Below are 12,227 nucleotides of genomic sequence, written 5' to 3' on the forward strand. Positions count from 1 at the left end.
GCTAGCAATGTTTTAGGGGGTCGCTGCCCTAGCACCAATGCAAAATGTAATCCCTGGCTACCAAAGCCTGTGTGTCCTTCCTACTGATGGGAGGGGGCAGGGTGTGGGAGGAGGGGGCCCAGAAAACTTTGTTGTGAGGGGCCCCGTGATTTCTGATGGCGGCCCTGCAGCCATGGATATAGTATACACAGTGGGGCAGAAAGAGAGACTTCACTGACGCTCGTTTCCTTTAAACCTCTGTATTTTTTTTTTGCCTTTGTTCAAAATAAATTAGAGACATTTATTAAAACATAAAGTGCGCGGCCGTAACACAGGGCAACACATAAGAAACAACATATAAAAACTTATAAAACTCCCAGTGTCTGCGGTTTGTGGGTCACAGAAAGCGCTCAAGTATCGGCAGGAAAGGTGGAGTGGTCAAGTGCGGGGGGGTGGGGGGCTCCTCTGCCCCCCGATATTGGCAAATGGTACAATACGTGCAGCAGTAATTCAAGTTTCAGGCGAGGATATTCCAGTTACAGCCCAATATATATATATATATAATATCAGTAACTCGACCCGGTGCGACAGGAGCGACGTGGCCCCCCACTTTCCATAATAAGGATTATTCAGTAGTCATTGTAATAGGGGGGTGTATCCTTTGGTCACGGACATAAATACCTTTACTTACCCCCCTATGTCTATTATTACAGCAGGACAGTGGCCAATGACTCAGGGGCATTATCCTATGTATGGTGGGCGGGTATTATCCTATGTATGGCAGCTCCCACCGAGTGATCCTGAGCATCGGCCTTTCCATCTCTTCTTATAAATTAAAATACTTGAACCTCTTTTGGTTACGTACCCAATGAAATGTCAAAAAATGTAAACATTATTATGGAAAGGAAAGAAAAAAATAGCTTGTAAGAGAAAGGGGGAGTGGCCAAGGGTTGGGCTAACAGCAGCCCCGCCTCCCTTTCTCTTATTCCCCCGGTGTATACATCAGTAGTATATAAGAATCCCGACTGCTGGCCCATCCTCCTCCTCAGTCCTAGGTGCCCCAGTCCGTACCCCAAATTCTCTGTTCCAGTCCGGTCTCCCATTGGCTCGTCTCCGCCCCGGTGAATGCTGGGTGTCACTGAACGGGGTGCACGACTAGTACCTTGCATTGGCGTTTTGCAATTTTATCCAATGACAGCGCTGCTCTCTCTGGGGGCAGATAGAGGGGTCTGCCCAGGGGGGAACCTACCGGGGGCGTTATTGCACGGCGCTCCATTACACTGCCAGTCCTATGGGGGCAAAGACACAAACTGTTAGTATGATGTAGACAGAGCTATTCTAACACAATTTGCAATTGGTCTTCATTTTTTATTATTGGTTGTATTGTTTTACTTTTTATTCAACGGCTCTCCAGTTTGGAATTTCAGCAGCTATCTGGTTGCTAGGGTCCAATTTACCTTAGTAACCAGGGAGTGGTTTTAGAGAGTGAGTGCAAATAAAGATAAGATAATAAAAAGTAACAATAGAAGAAGGCGGCAAATAATTGAAAAACCATAAAAGATAAAAAAAAAATAAAGACCAATTGAAAAGTTGCTTTAGAATTGGCCGTTCTATAAGATACTGAGTTTGGATTGGCCCCTTAATATCTCACCGAATCAGCTGACCGCGGGTAGGCTGCTGGTGAGAGAAGGACTGGGACCGTCCCAGAACCCCGCTCTGCTGCTGCCTCTCCAGATCCCTGAGGGCTGGGCTGCTGGGGCTGCTCCGACGGGACACGGGCCGGGCGTCTGGGGGGGGCTGGGAGGCACTGGCAGTGAACTGAAGCTTTAACTTCATGTGTTGGCTCAGCTGATAGGGGAAAGCACAGGCGTCAGAGACAGCCCCCCAGCCATAGCCACCTCCCTGCTGTACCCCCCCCATCTCCCTGCTGTACCCCCCCATCTCCCTGCTGTACCCCCCATCTCCCTGCTGTACCCCCCCATCTCCCTGCTGTACCCCCCCATCTCCCTGCTGTACCCCCCCACCTCCCTGCTGTACCCCCCCATCTCCCTGCTGTACCCCCCCCCACCTCCCTGCTTTACCCCCCCACCTCCCTGCTGTACCCCCCCACCTCCCTGCTGTACCCCCCCATCTCCCTGCTGTACCCCCCACCTCCCTGCTGTACCCCCCCATCTCCCTGCTGTACCCCCCTCATCTCCCTGCTGTACCCCCCTCATCTCCCTGCTGTACCCCCCACCTCCCTGCTGTACCCCCCCCAATCTCCCTGCTGTACCCCCCCATCTCCCTGCTGTACCCCCCCCATCTCCCTGCTGTACCCCCCCATCTCCCTGCTGTACCCCTTCACCTCACTGCTGTACCCCTTCACCTCCCTGCTGTACCCCTTCACCTCCCTGCTGTACCCCCCCACCTCCCTGCTGTACCCCCATCTCACCTCGAACAGGCCAGCTCTGAGAGCCATGAACGTGACCCCCACTGTGACCGAGCTGCCCTTACGGCAAAATCCCAGGCTGTTGATTGGAGTGTGACACACCACAGCTTCCTGAACCGCTTTGGTCAAGCGCCGGTCCTCCTCTGAGGTACCCCTGCCTACGGAGAGACGGAGATACCCTTAGCCCTAACCCCTGCCTACGGAGAGACGGAGATACCCTTAGCCCTAACCCCTGCCTACGGAGAGACGGAGATACCCTCAGCTCTAACCCCTGCCTACGGAGAGACGGAGATACCCTCAGCTCTAACCCCTGCCTACGGAGAGACGGAGATACCCTCAGCTCTAACCCCTGCCTACGGAGAGACGGAGATACCCTCAGCCCTAACCCCTGCCTACGGAGATACCCTTAGCCCTAACCCCTGCCTACGGAGAGACAGAGATACCCTCAGCCCTAACCCCTGCCTACGGAGAGACGGAGATACCCTCAGCCCTAACCCCTGCCTACGGAGAGACGGAGATACCCTCAGCCCTAACCCCTGCCTACGGAGAGACGGAGATACCCTCAGCCCTAACCCCTGCCTACGGAGAGACGGAGATACCCTCAGCCCTAACCCCTGCCTACGGAGAGACGGAGATACCCTCAGCCCTAACCCCTGCCTACGGAGAGACGGAGATACCCTCAGCCCTACACTTCCCTGGGTGTCAGCTCCTTGCCCGAGTCACGCCTATTCTATACACTGCCCTCAGTACCCCTCTATCCAAATGGGTCAGTCCCATAATGCCTATTCTATACACTGCCCTCAGTACCCCTCTATCCAAATGGGTCAGTCCCATAATGCCTATTCTATACACTGCCCTCAGTACCCCTCTATCCAAATGGGTCAGTCCCATAATGCCTATTCTATATACTGCCCTCGGTACCCCTCTATCCAAATGGGTCACTACCATAATGCCTATTCTATACACTGCCCTCGGTACCCCTCTATCCAAATGGGTCAGTCCCATAATGCCTATTCTATACACTGCCCTCAGTACCCCTCTATCCAAATGGGTCAGTCCCATAATGCCTATTCTATACACTGCCCTCAGTACCCCTCTATCCAAATGGGTCAGTCCCATAATGCCTATTCTATATACTGCCCTCGGTACCCCTCTATCCAAATGGGTCACTACCATAATGCCTATTCTATACACTGCCCTCGGTACCCCTCTATCCAAATGGGTCAGTCCCATAATGCCTATTCTATACACTGCCCTCGGTACCCCTCTATCCAAATGGGTCAGTCCCATAATGCCTATTCTATACACTGCCCTCAGTACCCCTCTATCCAAATGGGTCAGTCCCATAATGCCTATTCTATACACTGCCCTCAGTACCCCTCTATCCAAATGGGTCAGTCCCATAATGCCTATTCTATATACTGCCCTCGGTACCCCTCTATCCAAATGGGTCACTACCATAATGCCTATTCTATACACTGCCCTCGGTACCCCTCTATCCAAATGGGTCAGTCCCATAATGCCTATTCTATACACTGCCCTCGGTACCCCTCTATCCAAATGGGTCAGTCCCATAATGCCTATTGGGTCACTCCCATAATGCCTATTCTATACACTGCCCTCAGTCCCCTTCCACCCAAATCTCCTTCCTGCCAAGCTGGTTGTATCCGCCCTCTTTCCCACAATGCCTCTCACCCGCACCAGTTGTGTTGGTGTCGGGAGTCCATACGAGCCTGACGGCCAGGAAGTCCTGCAGGTCGTTGAGCAGCGTGTAGGTGACCCGGAAAGGTTTGTGCATCTGGACGGGGGAGTCACAGCAGGCAGTCATCACAAAGCGAGGCCTCTCCAGCCTGATGCTCGGGAGCCTGGGATCAGAAGAAGAAAACTGACACTTAGGCCTATGGGCATTTGTATTGTGTGGCATCTCCCAGTACCACGTGTGGGCAGTGCCGGCATTTACCAGCCCAGTAGAATTAAGCTCCCCCCCCAGACTAAGACTTTGCTCATTCCCATGCAGAAATAACTGCCCTATTAGAAACAACAACACACCCCATGCACCAAACCCACGGCAGTTAGACTGACCCCCCCAATAATATCATTCCGCCAATAGGCAAAGCACTGGCTCTTTCAGATCCACACTCTCATATCATTCCAGTTGGCGCCACACAGTTACCTGCTTCCTCCAAACACCTCTAATTGCTTTACCTGTAACATAAAGGAACGTGGTCCTCATACGGTTCTATATTCCAGCTGGGTCCCAGTTCATACCAGTTATTGCTCTGTGAGGCTCCAGTTTGATTGTTATTGTTACTTTTTATTAGTTATTTTTCAACTAAGGCCCTCTCCTGTTGATATATCAGTCTCTCAATCAAACCACTCCCTGGTTGCTAAGGTAATTTGGTTCCTTGCAACCAGATACCTGCAGATGTGCAGATGGAAACAATGGGAATGCTGATAACCCTGCGCTAAAAGGTGCATTAGCTTAACCTTCATGGCAAGGGTATAGGGGAAAGCATGGGGTACGGCTGCGATATGGACTTACTTGTAATGGGTGTAAATGCCAGATGTCAGGGGTTTCGGAGTCGACCAATGAACGATAGCCACCAGGGGAACCTCCAGACCCTGAGGAAGTGAGAGAGAGATGAGAGAGTAGCAGTGGCGTCTTTGTTACACCGGGCCCCAGGGCCGCCATCAGAAATCATGGGGCCCCTCACAACAACATTTTCTGAGCCCCCCTCCCATCAGTACAAAGGACACACAGACATAAAAAGTATCAGGGCCCCCCCCCCCATACACAGTGCCCCCCTAATGCTATGCTGGGCAGGGCCCCAAAGACAGTGCCCCCCCCAAGTTTTCTTTGGCTTCTTCTTCAGCGGCTGCTCCGGCGACTACTGACGTCACACGTACGCACAGGGCACGACCAATCGGATTGGGTGACTGGGCGCCTAATAGATTAAAGGGGGCCCGAGCTAGTCAGAAAACTGTATCATGGCCGGGCCCCCTTTAAAAGTGAAGATTGCCCGGGCCAGGGATGACTGTCCCCCCTGTGCCCCCCTGCAAAGAAATCTTTTAAGAGAGCCCGGCACTAACAGTCCCTCCTCCCATGCCCGCACCACTCCTAAAAAAAAAGTAGAAGAGGGTCCGAGGAGGGGGGGACTACAATACAGCAGACCCCGCAGTCCGGGCCTGCTGTATAGGTAGTTAGGCCACTGGCCACAGTCCAATTGGTCGCATAAAGGTCAAAGTTTTTTACAGTAAACACCCAACCAATCCAGTTGTCATAAGCGATATGCAGCCTTTCCCATGAGCACTCACCTCCTTAGCATCCTCGGGGGGGCGCTCACCAGCCTGGAGCTGGAACAGGAAGTTGTGCTCCTCCAGGGAGCCGAGCCTGCTGGGAAGTTGGGAGGAGGCGCTGTGCAGGCGCAGGAAGGAGGCCATGGTGATATCCCCCGACTGGTGACTAAGAGACAGGACAAGTGAGCGTGCAATCATCTCCCCCCAGGGACACCCCCTCCCCACCAATCAGAAATGGGCTCCCCCGTCCCATCTCTCACCACACGTTGTCCACCAGGAGCACGGATCCGTCGGGCATGACGGGCAGGTAATTGGCGTTGAAGTTAGGGAGGATGCGCACGTCGCAGATGCTGAGTTCATCCTGAGAAGATGTGTTGAGCACTAATTGGGGCGAGAGAGATGGGGGGGGGGGGGTGAGACAGCACATTAACCCTACCCCAACTGCCCCGCCCCTCTCTCCTCCCCGCTCACCTTTTACAGCAGTGAAGTGCTTCCCGGCCACGTTGATCTGACGGCACCTGAGGGTGGGAGGTGGGAGCACGGTGAGGAGGGTACTCACTGAGAAAGAGAGAAGGGAGAGGTCACTGAGAGGGAGGGAGGGGCATCACACAAACAGCGGATAAGGAGAAAGGGGTAAAGGGGAGGAGCCTAACCATAAACAGCTCATATGTAAAACCCTGCTTCATCTAAATAAACCATTTTCATATAAATATACTTTTTTAGCAGTATGTGCCATTGGGTAATCCTAAATAGGAAACTGCCATTTTAGGTACTAAGGGCCGCCCCCTGGGATCATAGGAGTCACAGTGCACACAAACAAGCCAAGGCACACATACATGCTAGGCCCCATCATCCAATGAATGGGCAGAGTTCTGCCTTTTACTCCCACACTACTTCCTGTTACAGTTACAGCTGCATCACTTCCTGTCAGGTGATCACGCAGCCCAGCACAAAATGGCGGCTCAAGGGAAAGGATGTAAAAGGGCAATATTTACTGATATATATATTCCAGTTTGGGGAGATTCTTTAATAGGTCACTTAACATAATATAAACTATCTGTTGGTTACGTATTCATTCTGGGGGTGTAGTTCTCCTTTAAAGGAGGGTCCCACTAAATACTGGTCACTTGAGTGTAATATATCTCCAAACCCCACCCCCTGGTCCCACTAGACCACACCCCTAACAAGATAAAGGTAAATAATGAGCAGGAAAGGAATAGAGAGAATGAAACACTAAGGGGGGGGGGGGCAGGAAGGTAAATAATAAAGCAATATAAAGGGGGGGTCACCTTGAGCCTTAAAGGTGCCTTGTTCCTCTCGGAAGATTTGGCCCGGGGCTGAATTCTGTAACAAGGACCGATATCCAAAGGTTCTGACCCGCGATTGTTCTGTGTCCCGTTTCCACACTGTCACCACTATCTGCCACACAGACACAGTGCAATTAGTATTAGTAACTAATATCTGCCCCTCCGGCCTGCGGCTGAGTATTGTCTCATCATCAGGGGGTCACTGACCCCAGCAACCAGAATTCAGATGAACTATAAGGTTACAGCTATATTCTGTATTCTCCTATTCAGCCCCTGCGATAGCCATCTTAATTTTTCATTTCAATACGGCTTCCTGGTTGCTATGGTACTTAACCACTAGCGACATATGACAGTTTAGATTCCAAGCCTGATAAAAAAAAACCTCTGGTGCTTACTTTGGCTTTGACTGTCCCAGGTGGGAGACGATCTAAAGAGACAGACAGGGGGAAGATAACCTCATCGCTGGAGACCACGGGATCTGTAACAGGAGTCTGTTTGGAGAAAGATGCCAAGAACTTAGTGTGGACATACAGCTGGGGGGGCTATGACAGCTGGGAGGGTAGGAGTCCTGCCAGATGTGAGGTTGAAGGGGGCTGGGAGCCCTGACAGTTGGGGTTGAAGGGGGCTGGGAGCCCTGACAGTTGGGGTTGAAGGGGGCTGGGAGCCCTGACAGTTGGGGTTGAAGGGGGCTGGGAGCCCTGACAGTTGGGGTTGAAGGGGGCTGGGAGCCCTGACAGTTGGGGTTGAAGGGGGCTGGGAGTTTTGACAGCACAGGGGGTGTCAATGATACCTGGGGAGGTGTCAGGCAGAGGCAAAGGGGCGGGAAGTTGGGAGCACCAATAGCTGGGGGGAAATGGGGGGGGCCCGGACAACTTTGGGGTAGGATTCAGATTACTGATAGTAGGAGGGTTGGAATGAGCCCTGACGGCTGTGGAGAAACAAGTGTGATAGATGGGTTATATGGTGTGTAGGCACTGACAGCATGGGGGATAGGAAGCTGGGGGAGAGGGGTGGGGGCAGTGACAGCTGGGGGAGAGAGTGACAGCTGGGGGAGAGGGGGGAGCAGTGACAGCTGGGGGAGAGAGGTTGGGGCAGTGACAGCCAGGAGAGAGGGGTGGGGGCAGTGACAGCTGGGGGAGAGAGGTTGGGGCAGTGACAGCCGGGAGAGAGGGGTGGGGGCAGTGACAGCTGGGGGAGAAGGGTGGGGGCAGTGACAGCTGGGGGAAAGGGGTGATAGCTGGGGGAGAGGGGGGAAGTTCTAATAGCAGAGGAGGGAGGGGCCTGACAGCTGGGGGAGAGGGGGGAGCAGTGACAGCTGGGGGAGAGGGGGGAGCAGTGACAGCTGGGGGAGAGGGGGGAGCAGTGACAGCTGGGGGAGAGGGGTGACAGCTGGGGGAGAGGGGGGAAGTTCTAATAGCAGAGGAGGGAGGGGCCTGACAGCTGGGGGAGAGGAGTGGGGGCAGTGACAGCTGGGGGAGAGGGGGGAGCAGTGACAGCTGGGGGAGAGGGGGAGCAGTGACAGCTGGGGGAGAGGGGGGAGCAGTGACAGCTGGGGGAGAGGGGGGAGCAGTGACAGCTGGGGGAGGGGGGGAGCAGTGACAGCTGGGGGAGAGGGGTGGGGGCAATGACAGCTGGGGGAGAGGGGTGGGGCAGTGACAGCTGGGGGAGAGGGGGGAGCAGTGACAGCTGGGGGAGAGGGGTGGGGGCAATGACAGCTGGGGGAGAGGGGTGGGGGCAATGACAGCTGGGGGAGAGGGGTGACAGCTGGGGGGGAGAGGGGTGACAGCTGGGGGGGAGAGGGGTGACAGCTGGGGGGGAGAGGGGTGACAGCTGGGGGGGAGAGGGGTGACAGCTGGGAGGGAGAAGGGTGACAGCTGGGGGGGAGAGGGGTGACAGCTGGGGGGGGAGGGGTGACAGCTGGGAGGGAGAAGGGTGACAGCTGGGGGGGAGAGGGGTGACAGCTGGGGGGGGAGGGGTGACAGCTGGGGGAGAGGGGGTGACAGCTGGGGGAGAGGGGTGACAGCTGGGGGGAGAAGGGTGACAGCTGGGGGGGAGGGGTGACAGTTGGGGGAGAAAGCGCTGACAGCTGGGGGGACCATAAGGTAGAAGTGAGGGGCAGCCCAGGATACGGTGTAATTACCCCAGAGGGCGCTGCCCCAGGCGGGGGCTGTTGCTGGCTCACAATAGCCTTACACCCCCGGTACCCGGCCGGGCTCTCCTCACTCTCCTCTTCCTCCTCCTCCGCTTCCTCCTCCCCGGGACACACACTGGCCAAGGCCGAAAGAGAAGCCGCCAGCGGGGCCCACGAAAAGGCCTCAGACCCCGGACTTTCCTGAGAAGCCTCCCCCACCGCAGAGGCCTCTGTCCCCGCCCTTTCCTGGGGCCTCTCCCCGGCGCTCCGGAGCCGCAGTACCAGCAGGAAGCGCAGCGTCTCCCCGAGGTACAGGTGGTTCCGCCGGGGTAATGCCCGGTACCGAACCGGCAGATCTGAGGGCAGGAGGGGGCAGGCCGGGAAGATCATCGAGTAGTCGCACTGCGACTCCATAATGGCACCGCTCAGGGGAGAGCAAGGGAGCGCCGAGCCGGGAGTAGGGAGGGAAGGAACGCCGAGTGAGGGAGTGTCACCTAGCAACAAGGCCACTGCAGCAAATCCCGTAACCTAGCAACCGGGGTACCACTGCAGGATGCTGCCTTGTGACCTGGCAACTTGGGCACCGGTGCAGTCAGCATCATGGGCAATAACCTTCTTCTCTGATATATGGCAGAACCATTGGCCCAGGCAGGAATAGTGAGGGTTATAAGCACATAATGGGTTGGGTCATTTCCCTATGGGACCAAACTGTAAATTGTATCCTTATAAACTGTGCTTAGTTATGTCATCGGTTATAAACGGAGCTTAGTGATGTCATTTCTGTCACATGACTCACTAACACTTGTGTATTATAGTAAATAAACTACCCCCTGTTGTAAAATATGAGGATATTAGAGGTCATCTCGGAGTTCCATGACCTGTATTATATGGTCATGGAACTCCTCGGGGACTTATAATATCCCTATATGTTACAATAGGGGGTACTTTATTCACTATATATTATAAGGAACTCCTCGGGGGCTTATAATATCCCTATATGTTACAATAGGGGGTACTTTATTCACTATATATTATAAGGAACTCCTCGGGGACTTATAATATCCCTATATGTTACAATAGGGGGCACTTTATTCACTATATATTATAAGGAACTCCTCTGTGACTTATAATATCCCTATATGTTACAATAGGGGGCACTTTATTCACTATATATTATAAGGAACTCCTCTGTGACTTATAATATCCCTATATGTTACAATAGGGGGCACTTTATTCACTATATATTATAAGGAACTCCTCTGTGACTATAATATCCCTATATGTTACAATAGGGGGCACTTTATTCACTATATATATATATAGATAGATATAGATATTTAACTTCCCCTTTATTGCTACCAAAAATGTATTCTCCTTTGGGACGTTCCTTGCCCTGCTCCAAGGTCTCAGTCTATAGGGAATCCCCCTAACTCTCCTATACAGACCCCTCACTTGTATTTAAAGTTCTTCCCCTGTTAAGCGGTCTTTCTGCCCCACAGCAATGCCCCCCTTTAGTGGTTCTGGGCATATGCTGATAGCTTCTAGAGAGGAATTTGCCCCAGCTGGTTTTCTAAATGCCACTGCCTGAAGTTTACTTTAACCATCCTTTTTAATTGTATATGTCAGTGATTTGCTGCTCAGTGTTTGTAAATGGTCACAATGGGCCATAAGCTAGTAACATGGGCACTGATGAGGTTGATGGGCCATAAGCTAGTAACATGGGCACTGATGAGGTTGATGGGCAATAAGCTAGTAACATGGGCACTGATGAGGTTGATGGGCCATAAGCTAGTAACATGGGCACTGATGAGGTTGATGGGCCATAAGCTAGTAACATGGGCACTGATGAGGTTGATGGGCCATAAGCTAGTAACATGGGCACTGATGAGGTTGATGGGCCATAAGCTAGTAACATGGGCACTGAGAGGTTGATGGCCATAAGCTAGTAACATGGGCACTGATGAGGTTGATGGGCCATAAGCTAGTAACATGGGCACTGATGAGGTTGATGGGCCATAAGCTAGTAACATGGGCACTGATGAGGTCGATGGGCCATAACCTAGTAACATGGGCACTGATGAGGTTGATGGGCCATAACCTAGTAACATGGGCACTGATGAGGTCGATGGGCCATAAGCTAGTAACATGGGCACTGATGAGGTTGATGGGCCATAAGCTAGTAACATGGGCACTGATGAGGTTGATGGGCCATAAGCTAGTAACATGGGCACTGATGAGGTTGATGGTCCATAAGCTAGTAACATGGGCACTGATGAGGTTGATGGTCCATAAGCTAGTAACATGGGCACTGATGAGGTTGATGAGCCATAAGCTAGTAACATGGGCACTGATGAGGTTGATGAGCCATAAGCTAGTAACATGGGCACTGATGAGGTTGATGGGCCATAAGCTAGTAACATGGGCACTGATGAGGTTGATGAGCCATAAGCTAGTAACATGGGCACTGATGAGGTTGATGAGCCATAACCTAGTAACATAGGGATCAATGCAGGCCAATGGGCCATAACCTAGTAACATAGGGATCAATGCAGGCCAATGGGCCATAACCTAGTAACATAGGGATCAATGCAGGCCAATGGGCCATAACCTAGTAACATAGGGATCAATGCAGGCCAATGGGCCATAACCTAGTAACATAGGGATCAATGCAGGCCAATGGGCCATAACCTAGTAACATAGGGATCAATGCAGGCCAATGGGCCATAACCTAGTAACATAGGGATCAATGCAGGCCAATGGGCCATAACCTAGTAACACAGGCATGAGTGCAGAGCAGAAAGCTGTAACTGATCAGTAAATTCAGGAGACAAAGTGTGGGGCTTTAGCTTGGCAAATTGATACAGTTCTTCCTCAAAATGGCACACCCACTGGCACGGCTCCATATTACCCCCAAGTTATAGTAGCCACCCCAGCATCATCTCCTCCCAATCCCATACCATAGTCTCTTGTGTAGATACACTATGGGCTGCTCCCCTGAGATCAGTGTCCAGAGCTGAGAGTAACAAGCGATGCCAATAATCACTATTGTATTGTTTCAGTCCAACAGCAGGTGGCGCTGTGTTGC

General features: G+C 52.7%; 1 protein-coding gene across 2 annotated transcripts; it reads right to left on the reverse strand.

Annotated features, from left to right (window-relative positions):
• Positions 1–223: 223 nt before the first annotated feature.
• Positions 224–9,602, reverse strand: map11 (microtubule associated protein 11). 2 transcript variants are annotated; one of them, XM_031897676.1, is made up of 11 exons: positions 9,152–9,602; positions 7,407–7,502; positions 6,994–7,123; positions 6,176–6,262; positions 5,965–6,085; positions 5,723–5,870; positions 4,950–5,029; positions 4,109–4,272; positions 2,411–2,565; positions 1,631–1,827; positions 224–1,268 (listed from the first exon to the last, which is right to left on the reverse strand). In XM_031897676.1, exons 1-11 carry the CDS (start codon positions 9,554–9,556, stop codon positions 1,115–1,117), a joined length of 1,737 nt encoding a protein of 578 aa, XP_031753536.1. In that variant the 5' UTR covers positions 9,557–9,602; the 3' UTR covers positions 224–1,114. The 2 variants fall into 2 exon arrangements, with proteins under 2 accessions (XP_031753536.1, NP_001121523.1); NM_001128051.1 differs by having other exon boundaries at positions 243–1,268; positions 4,103–4,272; positions 9,152–9,567.
• Between the last annotated feature and the right edge of the window lie 2,625 nt (positions 9,603–12,227).

Source organism: Xenopus tropicalis, chromosome 3 (assembly GCF_000004195.4).
Source record: "Xenopus tropicalis strain Nigerian chromosome 3, UCB_Xtro_10.0, whole genome shotgun sequence".
Lineage (NCBI taxonomy): Eukaryota > Metazoa > Chordata > Amphibia > Anura > Pipidae > Xenopus > Xenopus tropicalis.